At 45.6% G+C, this 17,527-nt stretch overlaps 1 protein-coding gene across 3 annotated transcripts in view; it reads left to right on the top strand.

Moving 5' to 3' along the window:
• Positions 1–14,905, top strand: part of MTOR (mechanistic target of rapamycin kinase) — a 117,701-nt gene extending 102,796 nt beyond the window's left edge. For all 3 annotated transcript variants that reach the window (XM_060014254.1, XM_060014246.1, XM_060014262.1), the window contains exons 47-58: positions 1,090–1,225; positions 2,292–2,439; positions 3,064–3,186; positions 4,424–4,506; positions 5,712–5,784; positions 6,739–6,813; positions 7,204–7,339; positions 8,004–8,069; positions 10,535–10,615; positions 10,910–10,990; positions 13,164–13,269; positions 13,960–14,905. In XM_060014254.1, the coding sequence (XP_059870237.1) occupies positions 1,090–1,225; positions 2,292–2,439; positions 3,064–3,186; positions 4,424–4,506; positions 5,712–5,784; positions 6,739–6,813; positions 7,204–7,339; positions 8,004–8,069; positions 10,535–10,615; positions 10,910–10,990; positions 13,164–13,269; positions 13,960–13,975 (1,124 nt within the window). In that variant the 3' untranslated portion in view covers positions 13,976–14,905. The remainder of the gene's footprint in view (positions 1–1,089; positions 1,226–2,291; positions 2,440–3,063; positions 3,187–4,423; positions 4,507–5,711; positions 5,785–6,738; positions 6,814–7,203; positions 7,340–8,003; positions 8,070–10,534; positions 10,616–10,909; positions 10,991–13,163; positions 13,270–13,959) is intronic.
• Positions 14,906–17,527: the final 2,622 nt, after the last annotated feature.

The following is a 17,527-nucleotide window of genomic DNA, read 5'->3' as shown; positions in this document are numbered from 1 at the left end:
AGAACAGGTGGAAGGGAGCTGTGAAGGCCTGCGATGTGGAGGATGGGTGGGTGGGCAGCTGTCAGGGAGCTGATGAGGCAAGAAGGAGGCCCCGGATGCAAGCACGGCAGGTGACAGGCCACGTCGAAGGAAGGGCACCGGGCTTGAGTGTCCCTGTTTACTCTCACATTCTCTCTTTGTGGGAATTGCTGTGTAAAGTGAGCAGACGGAAGTAGAACTCAGTTCAGACAGTGAGGTTCGTTACCTAGGGGGTGTGGTTTCGGGAGGCCTGAGTGCTCTGCTGACACTCTCAGCTTTCTTGCCTTTAACAGTGATTGTGTTTTTTAAACAGTGATTATTCACCGGCAGCAGCAAATGGTGGTCCACGGGTTATTGTCTCTCCGTGGGCTGGCCTTTTCTAATACTAAAACACGTGTTGGTCAGCTTTCAGCAGCGTCTAATTAAAGAGACTTTACCAAAGGACTGTTTTCGGAGGTGTGGCTGAGTTAAGAGAGCCGGTAGTGTGAAGTTAGTCCTCACCCCTAACCTCCAGCATGAAGAGGGCACAGAGCCCGCCAAGGGCTGTAACCTGGAAAGAGAGGCCGTCCCCTAGAAGCCGTGGCTCGGACAGTGGGAGGGAGCTATTTCCAGAACCGTAGCCTGGCCAGTTGTCAGGGGCAAGTACCCTGACCTCTCCCTCTTCCCACCCTCTAACCTCCCGCCACTGCCCCCATTGGCCAAGCACACAGGGGAGCCCAGGGGATGTGGTCTCTAGGGGTCAGGCTTCTCGGGTCAGAGCAGGACAGAGAAGGACAGAAAGTGGGTTGGGGAGGGGACATGTAGAGTGACCATCTTTGTGCAGACTTGTTCCTGGCCCTCGAAGACAGTTTTTTAAAAATTTTACTTATGTTGATTTGAACATCTCATTGGCGGACCATTAACAGGAGGGCCATTCTTTTCATCCGTTCTAGGGAGTGTTTCTTCTCTTTGTAGGGACAGTATGACTGGGTAAGTTATGTGTCCACAGACTTGTGAATGCAGTGGTGGTCCACCAGCCAGTGGGATTGAGACCCTCTGATCCTCGCTGACTGCTCCCCCCATTCTTTACAGGCAGCAATGGGCACGAGTTTGTCTTCCTCCTGAAGGGCCATGAAGATCTGCGGCAGGACGAGCGAGTGATGCAGCTCTTCGGCCTGGTCAACACCCTTCTGGCCAATGACCCAACATCTCTTCGGAAAAACCTCAGGTATTCAGGATGCCGAGAAATCTTCTAGTTATTTCTTAACATCTCTCCAGGTAGTCATGTACCTTTGCCAAATAAATAATTACATACCTGACAGGAAGTCATCAATAGCCAAGGTGTCAAAGAGAAAAATTCTCCAGGTTTTTAGACTGTTCTCATGGGAAATGCCTTTGATAACCTCCAGAGGATTCAGAAAGGAACACTTTGTGGCCTTTAGACTGGAGATTCCACAAATTCAATGTGTTCTACCCTTACAGGATGACAGCCCTGCCAAGCCCTTCCTGTCCTCAGTCTTCTCTTACTCCTCTTTCTGTTAAGAACATAGATATGGGGCTTCCCTGGTGGCGCAGTGGTTGAGAGTCCACCTGCCAATGCAGGGGACATGGGTTCGTGCCCCGGTCCAGGAGGATCCCACATGCCGCGGAGCGGCTGGGCCCGTGAGCCATGGCCGCTGAGCCTGCGCGTCCGGAGCCTGTGCTCCACAACGGGAGAGGCCACAACAGTGAGGGGCCCGCGTACTGCAAAAAAAAAAAAAAAAAAAAAAAAAAAAAGAACAAAGATATTAAGTGGGGAGGTTATTTTAGGCTTAGAAATAATCACGGGATTGTTCCCCCAAAGGAGTGAGTTTGTTAGACAGCTTGGGAAGGCTGATGGTGCCTTCACACCGTCAGCCCCCTGACTCTGTGTGATGCGTTATCCTTCACAAACGTCCCTCATCACACACCCCACAATAGCCCTGTGCCGGCGGGTTCATTCAAACCAGTTTGCATGTGCCATGAGTGGATCAAAGTTCTACTCTGGGGCTTCCCCGGTGGCACAGTGGTTGAGAGTCCACCTGCCGATGCAGGGGACACGGGTTTGTGTCCTGGTCTGGGAAGATCCCACATGCCGCGGAGTGGCTGGGCCCGTGAGCCATGGCCACTGAGCCTGCGTGTCTGGAGTCTGTGCTCCGCAACCGGAGATGCCACAACAGTGAGAGGCCCGCGTACCGCAAAAAAAAAAAAAAAAAAAAAAAAAAAGGTTCTACTCTGTTTTCTGCTCAGTGATCCTGCTTCCTCATGGGTTTTAGCATCCAGAGATATGCTGTCATTCCCTTATCAACCAATTCGGGCCTCATCGGCTGGGTCCCCCACTGTGACACGCTGCACGCCCTCATCCGGGACTACAGGGAGAAAAAGAAGATCCTTCTCAACATCGAGCATCGCATCATGCTGCGGGTATGTGATGAGTCTGCCAGGCCCAACCCTTCAGTGTCTCGGAGGCAAAACTCACCAGTCAGGGAATCTGCACAAAGCTGCTTTTCTCGTTCTCCAATACGTGTCCACCACTGAAAAATCTGTTTGAGGGAATTAGCTGTTGACAAAGGATTAATGATGTGAGTCCTAAAGCAGATAACCTTCTCTAAGAAACAGAAGGACCCTAAAGCCCAGAAATTAGGTTTCCATCACCCTCCGTGAGACTGGACAGCATTATGTATCAGGCAACATGTATCTACTGAATACTAATAATGTATACAGAGCACTGACTGGCCATATGGGGAAATAATGCTTAGTAGGTGTGTGAATGAGGAGAACGAGAATTGTTTGTTGCCCAAAACCGTGAACCTTTCAGTATTCTCATTCATACCGGTAGCCTGGCACTGAGGCAAGGCCCGTTTTACCCTTAGCCCTGGCACTTCCTGTGGTCATTGGGTTAGAGTGGCCACTGCTTTTCTTTGTTTCCCTTCTCCTTTTGGCGGTGGTGGGGAAATTAGAACCCAGCCCTGCCTGGCCACGGAGGCTTGTTTCTTCCTGGGTTGCCTATCTCAGGCCGCCCCTCAGAGCCCTTGTGTCCTGGTGCAGATGGCTCCAGACTACGACCACCTGACTCTGATGCAGAAGGTCGAGGTGTTTGAGCACGCCGTCAACAACACAGCTGGGGACGACCTGGCCAGGCTGCTGTGGCTGAAGAGCCCCAGCTCCGAGGTACGGCACCCCACCCCACCCCACCCCACCCCACTCCACTCGTGCCACTGCCCTTTGGTGCACCCCCTCGGGTCAGGAGTGGTTTTCTTGTTTGTTCCTGTGCACCTGGTGGACGAGTCTCTGTAATGATTAGCTGTGGATGATGGGCAGTCTTTTAGAGCAGAAACTGAATGGGCGAGCCATGCAGTCTAGCAGTAGTTAGTAGTTTCAAGTTTCAACCATTGCTTTACGATAGTATTTTATTTAAGGCTGTTAAATCTTTTTCATATGTATTATAAATTTCCTATTTATTTGGTTTTTCAGTTTTGTTAACAGTATGTTTCTCAGTTTGAAATTTTTGTTTTGGTTTTGATGTGCATTTTTAAATGTTAGAAGTTAATAGATTTTTCATCCTTTTCTTTAAAGTCTACCTTTGGCTTTATATTTAGAAAGTCTCCACCTCAAGATTACTTACCTTTTCTTGTACTAATTATAAGATTTGTGATGTGATATGATACTGCTGTATGATAAATATAAAAGATGTTAAGAGAGTAAATTACATAAGTTCTTATCACAAGGGGAAAAAAAAGATTTGTGTTTACATTTAATCCTTAACCCAAGTTGGAATTTAAAGTTAGGGCATAAATTTTATTTTTTTAAGACGATGAAGTAATATTTTAGTATTACCAAATCATCCATCCTTTCACCACTATTTAAAAGAGTCAATTTTTATTATATACTAAATTCTTATATGCCTTTGGATTTCTTTCTAGAATTTCTATTTCATTAATCTTTCTGCCTGTTTCTCCTCAAGTATCCCACTGTTAATACAAGTCTCTTCTCATTGGCTATTTACATATAATTTTTTTCCAGATAAATTTTGGGATCATTTTGTCAAGGTCCCTCAAAAACGTGCCAATGAATTTTTATTGAAATTACATTAAGTGTATTGAATAATCTGGGAGGATAGTACATCTTTTCAATCTTAAGTGGATATCCTTAAATGGATATTTTCACTGACTCAAGTCTTTATATTTCTAAGCAAAGTTTAATTTATTTATTCATCTAAGTTCTGCACATTTCTAATTAAGTTTATTCTGAGCATAGTTTATCTTTGTAATTATGAATGTGATTTTGGTTCCCTTATACGTTCTAACTGCTTATTGATGGACTATAAGCAAACAACTGATTGGGGTATAATTATGTTGAAACAAGTTAGTTTCCAGAGCCTTGGTTCACGTGTGCTCCTGTGTTCTAGGTGTGGTTTGATCGAAGAACCAATTACACCCGTTCTTTAGCAGTCATGTCCATGGTTGGGTATATTTTGGGCCTGGGCGATAGGTGAGTGAATTTGTTTCTTTGAGTCTTGCTTCTTGAATGGCTTCATTTTGTAGCCATTGTAGTTTTCTTGAATGGCTTCATTTTGTTTTCCAGTGAGATTTATGACCATTTGGTAAGAATTTGTATTTTGTACTTTAGGCGCTTTTTGGGGCATCAACCTTAGTCCCCTATTTATTGTCCATGCCAACAGAACAACACATCAAACTAAAGAGAAGAAAAACAATAGTTCAAGGGTACTACTTTCTCCATAGGTTGGTTTAATGTATTAAAACCCATATTAAATCCAGTTGATTTTATTGATTCAATAAACGTTTATCAATCACCACCATGCTAAGATAAATAATTCTGTTTCCTTAATTGAAACCAACCAAAGTAGATCCTTCTGATATTCCTACATAATAAATTTCATCCTAGTGTACTGACTGAAAAAGTAGTTTAGGAATGTTCAGAAATTCAAAACAAAAACAACTAGTATTCCGACGTCTACTCTTCTTCTCCTGAGATCATGTTTCATGCAATTATTTGAGAGTGAAAAAAACTTTATCCCACAGAAATAATAAATTCCTGTTTTTAAAAACCTCAGAGGGACTTCCCTGGTGGTCCACTGGTTAAGACTCCGTGCTCCCAATGCAGGGGGCACGGTTCAATCCGTGGTCAGGGAACTAAGATCCAAAAAAAAAACTTAGTAAAACACCTGTTGAATTGGCTCAGGGGCTCAGGGAGATGAGACCCTATGATAGGTGCCGAGTAGCGAAGATAGAACCTTGTCACTCTGAGATGCCAGCACTGCCAGGAACCATTTATCCTGTGACCAAAGACCTTGGGATAGCAAATTGTCTCGGTGTCATGGGGCAGCTTGTGATTCACACAGATAAATTCTCATTTGAGCCCTAGGGCAGGGGTCGGCAAACCTTTTCTGTAAAGGGCCAGATAATAAATATTTTAGGCTTCGCTGGCCATACGATCTCCGTCACAACTACTCATCTCTGCTGCTGTAGCATAAAAGCAGCCTGCAACAGTATATAAACAAATGAGTGTGGCTGTGTTCCAGTAAAAGTTTACTTACAAAAGTTGGAGGGGTGCTGCTAGATTTTGCCTGAGTGCTGTAGTTAGCCAGCCCCTGGCCTAGAGTCTCACAGACTTGAGGATTTGTTCATCTGTGCTGCTCTCTTGACCTCCCCCGGTCTCTCTTCTGTTTCTCAAAGACACCCATCCAACCTGATGCTGGACCGGCTGAGCGGGAAGATCCTGCACATTGACTTTGGGGACTGCTTTGAGGTGAACACGCGTTCCAGAACACCACGTAACCTCACCTTCCCGGATGATCACTTTCCACCCCCCTCCAACCACTTAGGCAAACTTAAGCCCAAAATGCATTATCCTCACCCCTGCCTCTCCTACCAAGGTGATAGAAAATCAGTCTCATAAATGAAATCCATGCTCTTTGATACTTGCTGTAATTGGACTCAGAAAAAGGGGGATGGGGGGCACGGTTCACAACCCTCCTTTGTTTGTTTGTTTTTTTCTTTTCGGCCGCTCCGCGCGGCACGTGGGATCTTGGTTCGCTGACCAGGGAATCAAACCCACGCCCCCTGCATTGGAAGGGCGGAGTCTTAACCACTGGACCACCAGGGAAGTCCTTTATAATTTTTTTTTTAAGTTTCTTTTTTTTTTTTTTGATGTGGACCATTTTTAAAGTCTTTGTTGAATTTGTTACAGTATGCTTCTGTTGGGTTTTTTTTTTTGATGTTTTGGTTTTTTGGCCGCAAAGCATGTGGGATTTAGTTCCCTACCAGGGATCAAACCCGTACCCCCTGCACTGGAAGGCGAAGTCTTAACCAGGGAAGTCCCCACACACCCTCTTTAAGTGGAGGAATCCCTTATCCTTGACATGGCCTGCTGGTCAAAGGCCTGGGCGTGATGCACACTTGTCTTTTTCTTTTTTTCTCTCTTTCTCTCCCTCTCTCTTTCCTCTCTTTCTCTCTCCCCACCCTCCCTCTCCCCCTCTCCCCATTTCTCCCCCTCTCCCTCTCCCCCACCCTCTCTCTTTTATTTTTAGTTGTCTGTTCGATCCCAGTGACAAGACCCGTCACTAAACTCAAGCCTGCTTCCTTTCTGTGCTCTAATTGAAGTCGGTGCTGGTGATGCAAAGGAAAGCCACTTGCCTGCCCCTGGCTTCAGCTGAGGAAAAGTCTAACCAGTGGACTTGGTTTTTCCCTTTATTATCCTTAGGTTGCTATGACCAGAGAGAAATTCCCAGAGAAGATTCCATTTAGACTAACGAGAATGTTGACCAATGCTATGGAGGTGAGTGGATATTGATAATGAGCTGATTTGAAGTGGGACCGACACAGTTCCAACCCTCTCTGAGGACAGACTTGCTTCCTTGTTAGATCTCCAGTTCCCCAAATGCCCAGGTTATTCTGTAGTCGTTTCTTGGTATTTTCCATTGTGTTAGAAATGATCCGTCTTTGAAAGTCTTACCAACCTTTACTCCAGACCTTGTTTCATATGAATCACAGTCCTGACCTGACCCTTTGCTCTGAAGACATTCCCAGCCTGGCCCATCAGTAATGGGCTAAGTCGTCTTCCTGAGTGGAGGTGACACGCCTTCTTGACTGCCTGACTTTCGGTTGTAAGGCCTTCAGGGGCCAGTGTTGGTGACCTCTGTGGTGAATGGCTCTGGCCCATCTGCAGGTCACGGGCCTGGACGGCAACTACAGAATCACATGCCACACGGTGATGGAAGTGCTTCGGGAGCACAAGGACAGCGTCATGGCTGTGCTGGAAGCCTTCGTCTATGACCCCTTGCTGAACTGGAGGCTGATGGACAGTGAGTCTTAGCAAGTGCCTGGGAACTGGAGTCCGCACTCTCCCAAAGTGGGAGTATCTGACACATTCAATTTCCCAATCCTGTCCCCCTTCAAGCGCGGAGCCCAAGACTCGTTACTAGGCTACCGCATTACATTTTCACAAAGCAGCTCTGGTGGCTGGAAATGAATTTCACGTATTTTTATTAACTAAGACAGAAAACTCCAGTCATCAGTTTAGATACTAATTGAAACCTTTTTCAGAGTAAATTAAGTACTCTAATGATTTTTGTTTAGGTTTCATGTTGAGTAGCAGATGGAATTTTGACAGGAGATGCAAGCAGTTGTGGTATCTCAGCAATATCTCAGTCTCTTCTTTTTTCCTGTCTCCTTAGAAGGTGTTTACTAATAAGAGGCGTCTTTTCCACTGTGCTTGTCATACTTTCACCTTGTTGTCTGGTTTACATTGTCTGAATCCAGCTCAACTATATAAAGTGTCCCTCAGGATGGGATACCTGTGCTAACAGCTACCCGTTTTCTCCCGAGCAATACGTCTTTGGTTCTTCTCTCTTAGGGGTTATAGCTTTTGGGAAAATTATATTTTTATGATTATAAGAAAATATATCAAGTTTTTTTCAAGTCAAAATTTGAAGCACTTTTTAACCCTCCCTTTATTTCTTTCCCTAGCAAATACCAAAGGCAACAAGCGATCACGAACGAGGACAGATTCCTACTCTGCTGGCCAGTCAGTAGGTGGGCGCATCCCCTGAAGGGTTGCAGATTCTGTCCTTTTCTGTCCATAGTGTTTCTAGAAGAGGGTGAGCTTTGTCACTGCCTTTAGGAAGCATGACTTAAAGTAGCAAGCGCCTAACGTGTGTTTTATTTAATGCCTCTCAGGAAGGAGTGGGTAGCTAAAGCTCAGGAATTTTGATCAAACTATCCAATCTTAATCTATCTGTAAAAACATAGTTAAAAGTATGTCTGGGGCTTCCCTGGTGGCGCAGTGGTTGAGAGTCCACCTGCCGATGCAGGGGACACGGGTTCGTGCCCCGGTCCGGGAGGATCCCACATGCCGCGGAGCACCTGGGCCCGTGAGCCATGGCCGCTGAGCCTGCGCGTCCGGAGCCTGTGCTCCGCAATGGGAGAGAACACAGCAGTGAGAGGCCCGCGTACTGCAGAAGAAAAAAAAAAAAAAAAAAAGTATGTCTGAATATTAGCCTGTATTTAGCCTGCCCTTTAATGGTGCCTGGGTTGTGATAATTACTAGCTATAATACCTTAATCCTAAAGCTTTGTTAATAGCTCAGAAATAGGAAGATGGAAGCAGCAGAAATGTACTCACACTGCTGCCTGAGGAGCTGGGAAACCACATGAAACATTGTTTCCAAGAATGTGGTCCACAGAACAGGGTTCCAAGAAGATAATGTCCTTCCAAGAGCCAGAACAGGGTCAGCTTATTAAATGCTCTGACACGTCTCAAAGTAAAGCTACTTAACTTTGTTTACCCTTGCCCTTTGCTCCCTACCCTGAGCCCAACCCTTTGACCTCCACATCTAACAACATCCTACACAGTCATCCTTTAGGAAGTATTGTCAGGGTGTATAACAGTAAAATATTCTCTACAAATACTTATGGAACATTTGCAACTAGTTACTTAGCTAAGCCAAATAGTGTTTAGAGGTGCAAAAAGAATGTGAGATACCAGAAATGCCCTGAAGAAGCACACAGTCCCATTATGGAATTGACCAGAATATATATGAAATAATAAAGAGAAGAGTGCACTGCACAGGTACCACATAATTTGGTTGGTAACAGAGGGATGGTGGGCCTTAGAAAGGAGGTATCGCTCTGAACTACAGTGGTTTAGGGAGATCGTGGGCTGGTGGAATTTAAGCTGAGCCTTACTGGATGGATGGAATCTGGATGTGTAAAAAGGAAGAGAGTGTTCTCGGCAGGAAATTGAGATCCTGGATTGGTATCATCTATGAATAGCTTGGACTCTACACTGGTTACCATAAATACCTGAATCACCCACGGTGTCTGGGGGGCCTCATACAGATGACTGGCCTCACCCAAATTACGTGATACTTACTGGTTTAACTCTCAGGGTCCACCTCCTTAATACATTATTGCAGAGGGGAATCAGGACAGCCTGTTCTGGTGGCACCAGGTGCTGGTGGACCTGGTTGTTTTTACGTGGCTTAAAAGTTAAGTTCCAGGGACTTCCCTGGTGGCGCAGTGGTGAAGAATCTGCCTGCCAATGCAGGGGACACGGATTCAAGCCCTGGCCTGGGAAGATCCCACATGCCGCGGAGCAACTAAGCCCATGCGCCACAACTACTGAGCCTGTGCTCTAGAGCCCGTGAGCCCCAACTACCGAAGCCTGTGTGCCTAGAGCCCGTGCTTCTCAACAAGAGAAGCCACTGCAGTGAGAAGCCCTCACACCGCAACAAAGAGTAGCCCCCGCTCGCCGCAACTAGAGAAAGCCCGCGTGCAGCAACGAAGACCCAACACAGCCATAAATAAATAAATAAATAAATTTATTTTTTTTAATGAAGTTCCAGGGAATCATTAATAAAAGTAGTATTATTACTAGCTTCCGTTTGAAGGCCTGTGATGTCCAAGGACAATGTGTAAATAACTTCATAGTTCTGATTCTAGACTGCTCTCCTGAAGGCCACAGTCACTGGAGGGTGACCCTAAAGCTTGTGGACTTTTTCTCCCCAGAATTGATGTATAAATTCCTCCAAGGAATAACATTTCAGTCATGTGTGTGACCCCTTGAAAGCTAGTTTTCTTTAGTTATTACCAGTTTTTGTCCAACCAAATTTTGTTACCGGATCTTTGACTCGTGATCCTATTCTGTGTGTCAGAACAGTTTATTAATGCTGTATGTTTGCAGATTCATGCTTTGCAGATTTAAAAACAATTTTTTTTGGCTGCGCCATGCAGCTTGTGGGATCTCAGGTCCCTGACCAGGGATTGAACCCGGGCCACAGCAATGAAGGCACCGAATCCTAAACACTAGACCACCCAGGAACTCGCTAAAAACTTTTAAATACATAAAGAGTAACATAACACTTCCTCTCTCCTTTCCCCTCTGAGATAGGTAGGGCAGGTGTTAAAGGGAATATAGTACATGAAGAATTAGAGCTAACACCTTGAAACAGTGGCTTCTTGGTGTTTGAATTTTCTGCTAACTGATTTTTTTCCTCCTAGAAATTTTGGATGGTGTGGAACTTGGGGAACCAGCCCATAAGAAAACAGGGACCACAGTGCCAGAATCTATTCATTCTTTCAGTAAGTCCAGCCTCTGAGGAATCACACCAGTGACTAGCTCATTAAGAAAATAGCAGCTGTGTGCACCATGATGAGGGTCAGTAAGAGGAGGCAACAAAACTGCCTTTGAGCAGAAAAGACCCTGTGAATTTCTCATTATATTCTGAGGACAAAGCTAGACAAAGAAGAAGAATTACTCAACATTTACAAAGTGAATATTTGAGAAAACAGGGGCATCCATTGAACCTGTTGTGATGATCCAATCTTACTGTTATTTCTACTTACTGTTATTTCTACAATCTTACTGTATTCCAGTTGGAGACGGTTTGGTGAAACCAGAGGCCCTAAATAAGAAAGCTATTCAGATTATTAACAGAGTTCGAGATAAGCTCACTGGTGAGTGTGTGTATGTGTTTACTTGAGAGGGACATAAAATCTCCTTTAGTGGGTGGTTGGCCCAGTTTCCAGTGGTGTTGGTGCCTAAACTTTGACCCTGTGCTGCTAACTGGAGTGTCTCTGAGGCCATCAGTTAAGGACCCTCTCTGATTCTCTAATGACCAATAAACTTTCTTTAAGTAATGTTGTTAACCTTGTTTTAACAGTGAAGTTTAACAGTAAAGTTCTGTTGGGTCCAGAGTAAGCCAAATTCAGGCAAAACTTTTTTTATTATCATGGCTTGATATCAGAGCAAACCTGACCACTTGATTCGTTGCCCATCTGTGCTCAGGTAGCTGTTACGGAGTGGAGAACATGGAAGGGGAGAAACACATACTTTTGAACAGGAGACATGTCACATTAACCAGATGGTGTGACTTGGGGGTGGGAGGCGGGGAGGCAAAAGACCCCTCAGAAGGCAGTGAGGATGAACTGAGACGTGGGAGGCCCAGCACTGAGCATAGGGCCTGGCACGTAAGCTTTGTCGTCAAGGCACATTGGTTTATTGAGCACCCACAAGTGCTAGATGCTGAAGAAACGGTGTTGGTAAAAACAGGCAGCTTCCCTGCCTTCATGGGGCTTAGAATCTAAAGAGGAGTACTGTTATGAGTGGAAGAGAGAGACTGGGGCTGTGATGCCAGTAACAGGAGTTCAGGAAAAGCTTTCCTCAGCAAACTACCCATGAGCTTAAAATCTGAAAGAGGAGTTGATTAGGGCAGATTGTTCCAGGTAAAGGAGGGAGCATAGCAAGAAAAAAGGTCCGAAAGCCTGCCAGTCTTAACTGCCCCGGAGAAAGGTGGGAGGAGCACAATGCAAAATGTTTTGACTCTGGGTAGGCCAGGGCCAGATCATACAGGACCTTATATTTTTATCCTATGTCTTATGGGCAGTGGGAAACCACTGAAAGGTTTTAAGGGGTTGGGGGGCCTGGGCGGGTTTGCATTGTGACATCCTGCCTGCTCTGGCTACGGGTGGAGCAGGGGCTCAGGGGAGGAAGCAGTTGCCACAGTCGTGCAGGCTGGACAGTTGATTAGACAAGGGTGGCAGCGGAGGTGGATTCAGGAGCCATTTAGAAGGTTAAAGCCAGAGGATTGATGGTGGGGCATGAGGGGTGGGGCGGGATCAAGTGTGGCTCCAAGTCTCTGGTGACCTTCTGAGAGCTGTGATGAGCCTGACAGCCAGACTAAAGCAATTGAAGAGAATGTGAAGTGAGAGAGAGAAGCGAGGGAATGGAGACAAGTTTGAAAACTCTTGAGAAGTTCGGCTGTGCAGGGAGGAGAGAGGATGAAGCTGGAGAAGGAGCAGTTGGAGAGGCTGTTTTTTCCTTCAGTAGGAGAGGAACGCGTTTACAAAAAAAGTGAGAACGTGAGGGGGAGAGTTTGCAGATATGAGTGAGAGGCAGGAGAGTCGATGTAAGGCTCCTAAGGAAGCAGCAGGCGGTGGAGCAAAGTGCAGGTGATCTCGGCCTTAAATGGGAGGAGGGGCGGCTCTGTGGGTAACAGGAAGGAAGGAGAGGAAGCCAGCGCCTTGAGCACGCCCGGCACACTGTGCATTTGGGGAGTCCATTAAATCGCAGAGGGGGACATGAGGGCACTGGGGAGGGCGAGGAGCCAGAGGAGAGGCTGGGACGTTCAGGGAGAGCAGAGGACTTGGAGTGGCCCTCGCGGAGATGGGAAGGCGCGCTGCCAGAGAAGCAGCACAGGCCGGCCAGGCAGCGCTCAGTGCCTGAGTGAGGTGGGAGAGTATGAATGTGATGAAAGCAGGCGGCCCTGCGGGAGGAAAGACTCAAAGGGGAGGCTAGAAGGATCGAAAAGAACCGGGTTCCTCGGCCACTTGCCGAACTTAGGGATGATTATGGACTAGAAGGAGGAGTCTTCATAAGCCCATCGGCCAGATCTTCGCCACTCCTGAACTCAGCCGACCGTAGGACTTTACCCTCCAGAACCGAGTATGTATTAAGAGGAGACTGGTGTTATCCAGGTCACGTGGAGGAGAATTTAAAATCCAACTATTGTCTAGCCTTTATATTCATGTATGAGGAGGAACTGATTTGGGCTGCGGGGACAGGTAAGCCAAACGGGGCAACGAGGAATAACCGGGTGCAGACTGGATGCTTCTGTTTCTCACGTCCTAGGTCGGGACTTCTCTCACGATGAAACGTTGGATGTCCCAACACAAGTTGAGCTGCTCATCAAACAAGCAACATCCCATGAAAACCTCTGCCAGTGCTACATCGGCTGGTGAGTGGCCTGTCAAAGCACCTCTGTTCAGATAAGCAATCAGGACCCCACCCTGTGCCCCAAACCCAGAGTCACAGAAAAAGATTTGGGCGGGGGTGGGGGGGCAGTATCCATAAAGGGAAATCGTGTTTCAAATCTCTTTTAAAAAAAGTTTGTATTCTCTGTGCTCATTGTTCCAAAAAGGAGAAAATGGAGAAATGCGGATGTGCATTTGGAAGGCAAACACCAAAATAAATTAAAATTACATTTTATATTGGTTTAGAAGAATAGGTGAGGCCCCCTTATTTGGGGTGGGGGGGTTCTTTTGGGATTTTTGCTGTCGATTCAGAGATACGGGAAGGGTAGGAGAAGAAACCAAAGCAGAGACAGAAGGAGATGAAAGGGCAAATTTATCATCCAGGATTGTAACCTCAAGGACCACTCTGGGGTCTGCTTTGATTAATCGCCTGAGGCACGCTTAAAGGTAGAAACTTGAGAGAGAGGATGGCGGGGAGGCGCCCTTCTGGGACCACAGCAGGCGTCAGCCCTGGACTGGAAATTATGAGCGTGTCCTGCACAATTAGGTGTGAAAGATCTCAGGGAACGTCCCAGGGGTTGTCAGACCTTGCTCTTTCCATTTTCAATGTATCCATGTAAAGCTTTGAAGAAGCCCAAATTATTAAAATACTCCTTTTCTCTCTGTCTTCTTAGGTGTCCTTTCTGGTAACTAGAGGCCCAGACATGCCCACAGCATTTCTCTTGAGGCTTTTGTACTTTGGTATATGCTTCCACTAAACTGAAGCCATGGTGAGAAAGTTCAGCTCTGTTAAATATTTTGAAATGTAAATGAAAAGAACTACTGTATATTAAAAGTTGGTTTGAACCAACTTTCTAGCTGCTGTTGAAGAATATATTGTCAGAAACACAAGGCTTGATTTGGTTCCCAGGACAGTAAACGCAGTAATACTACAGAAATCAAGCCATTGATTTTGGGGAACAGAAGATTTCATAACTTTAGAAATACGGGTTTTGACTTAACTCACAGAAGAACTCATAAGCGTTTGCTGACAGAAGAATGGCCTAGTCGATGCTCTCGACATGGACGCAGCAAACTCAGCACAGTCATGAAGCCTCAGGTCCTGGAGGACACGGATTAGGGTTCTGAACTGTAAGGAAGCAGGAGAAGTTGACTTGGTCACCTTCACCCATCTCATTACCTCACTGGTCCATGGACGGCAGCAACAACCCTTGCACGATGGGCCAAAATGGATGGAAAAGGTCTGCCTTCTGCCTCACCCGTGATGCTGCACCGTACACACTTCAAGACTGGAGCCACTCGGAGGGGAGTTTCTTCAGATCGCCGGGCGGCCTCGGCTGAGCAGATACACGGAGCGGATCACAGAGCAGTAGGAGGCCCACACTGGCCTCCCCCAGCATGGTTCTGGGATGTTTTCAGTGAGGTCTGAACGCTCTGTGTTTAGAGCAAGGCCTTGGAATACAGGAATGCTGTCATGGAGGTGCTGACACAGAGGGGGATGGTCTAGTACATGTTGGGAATTAGGAGCAAAAGAAATATTAAACTAAATGCACAAAATATAAAGTGTAGCCATGTCTAGACACCATGTTGTATCTGAATAATTTTTGTGCCAATAAATGACATCAGAATTTTAAAAACATGTATATGAGTGGCTTTTTATTCCTACTTATTAGTCAGTTCATAAAGGAAGCAGTTACTTCTTCAACATTCGTTAACACTGAGTACTGGGACTGTGCAGGACAAGGGTCTACGTGACGTGGTCTCCATCCTTGGCTTGTTCACGGCCAGACGAGGTGGAGCCGGCATCTCAGGAGCAGACTGATAAAGCCACCGGGCTGCGTGGTGAGGAGAGCCACGTGCAGGGCGCTAGCCTTGGGTGGGGTCACTGATTCCACTGGGCAAACCAGGAAAGCCTCACAGAAAGGGGGGACACTTGCCAAGGGTCTTAAAGGAGGAGTGGGAGTTTGTCAGATGAAGCAAGTGAGGATCTTCTCAGCAGAAAAGAAGTATGAAAGCACAATATTGTGCAGGAATGGCAAGTGTTAACTTGAACCATATTAGATTGTAGATATTCGGCCATTTTTATATGTGAAACAGCAGTTTCACACACTTGGACCTCATGGTTCAGCATGTCTGGCTCAGTGGTCAGTGGGAAATAAAAGGAATAATAGTTAAAAGAATAATAGGAACTAAAAGGAGGCTAGAAAGTAGAACCAGGCCAGACTGGCCTGCCTCACAGTTCAGCGGCAAGGAGTTTGAACCTGATGCTGTGGACAACAGGGAGGGAACCACGTGAAGTTTTGAAACAGAGAAATAGAACCTGAGTAGTGTTTTTAAGAGAAACTGGTATCAAACAGGTGGAAAGAAAATTAAAAGCTAGTAAGGCCTAGTAAAACTGTTGGAATAATGGAGAGGAGGGAACTGGCAAGTACTAGATACAGATTCCTCTGAAGAGAAAGCATGCCTACAGAGTTCTTCCAAATTCCTGTGGGCCATAGCTACCCAGTAAGAAATACTGAATCATACAAGCTATTTAAGGAACTTGTAAAATGGACCTAGAGATTATCATACTAAGTGAAGTAAGTCAGAAAGACAAATACCATATGATATTACTTATATGTGGAATCTAAAGTACAACACAGGGACTTCCCTGGTGGTCCAGTGGGTAAGACTCCAAGCTCCCAATGCAAGGGGCCCAGGTTCCATCCCTGGTCAGGGAACTAGATCCTGCATGTGTGCCGCAACTGAGTCCGCACGCCGCAATGAAGATCCCAAGTGCCACAACTAAGACCCGGCACAGCCAAAATTAAATAAATATTTAAAAAATAAAATACAATACAAACGAACATATCTACAAAACTGACACAGACTCACAGACTCACTCTGTTCATAGAGAAAAGACTTGTTTGCCAAGGGGGAGGAGAGGTGGGATAGGGAAGGATTGGGAGTTTGGGATTAACAGATGCAAAGTATTACGTATAGAATGGATAAACAACAAGGTCCTACTGTATAGCATGGGGAACTATAGTCAATAACCTGTGATAAACCATAATGGAAAAGAATATTAAAAAGAATATATATATGCATAACTAAAGCACTGCTGTACAGCAGAAATTAACACATTGTAAATCAACTCTACTTCAATAAAAAATTTTTTTTAATTTGTAATAGGGGGAGCAAGAGAATTATAAGGCCAGGAACCATATCTTGTGGGAATTCACATCCCCAAAATCTGCCAGAAGATCAGGCCACAGCAGTGCTCCATAAACATTTGTTGGAGGGTTCCTCTATTAAAAACAAAGATGGAATTCCCTGGTGGGCCAGTGGTTAGGACTCCGCCATTCCACTGCAGGGGACATGGGTTCAATCCCTGATCAGGGAACTAAGATCCTGCATGCCACATCGAGGCCAAAAACAAACAAAAGATGGGTTTAAATCTCAACAGTGATAAAACAGTTTTAACCCTCACAGCTAGAAAGTCTCATACCTTCAGATTTTCTGTAACTATCCTAAACTATGTATCAACTATTTTGCTCCTGAAAATATGATCAGATTCTATATGAAATAACTATCAATGACTACAGCGATACCATTCACAAAAGATAAAGGCCATGGGAAATAACGGACTCAGGAAAATGGTGGCCATCAGTGGTAAGGACATATTCTTTAGGGCATGAGAGTCCTTGGGATTAAGATGTTTGGTGAATCCAATGGGTTTTTTTGTTGTTTTGTTTTTTCTTTTTGGCCACACAACCTGCTGGATCTTAGTTCCCCGACCAGGGATTGAACCCATGCCCCCTGCAGTGGAGGTGCAGAGTCCTAATCGCTGGACTGCCAGGGAATCCCTCCAATGGGTTTTAAGTTATACCTAAGCAAAACCTCTGACTTTGTTGAAATGAGTTACCAGAGGAAGGTGAGGTGCTAACGGAGGCCTTAAAAGACAGTCTAATTCCCCTATCAATCCCGGATAGTTTCATGTAAGATGTGTGAAGGGAGGGCCTTAAATCTCTTGGAGGCAGGTAAAGCAGTAAGAGTCAAGGCTGTGGTATCAAATTACCTAGTTTCAAATCTCAACTCCGTCTCATCCTATCTGTGTGACTTTGGATAAGTTACTTAATCTCTGTGTTTGTTTCCTCCATTGAAAATGTGGATCTACCCCAGAAGGTTGTTTTGAGGATGACCTAATCCATGTAAAGCACTCAGCACAGCCTAGGTTGAACTACATGAATTAAGTGCTCAAAA

Source organism: Delphinus delphis, chromosome 1 (assembly GCF_949987515.2).
Source record: "Delphinus delphis chromosome 1, mDelDel1.2, whole genome shotgun sequence".
Lineage (NCBI taxonomy): Eukaryota > Metazoa > Chordata > Mammalia > Artiodactyla > Delphinidae > Delphinus > Delphinus delphis.
Note: the sequence above shows the minus strand (reverse complement) of the source record. Positions and strands in the feature narration are given on the sequence as shown.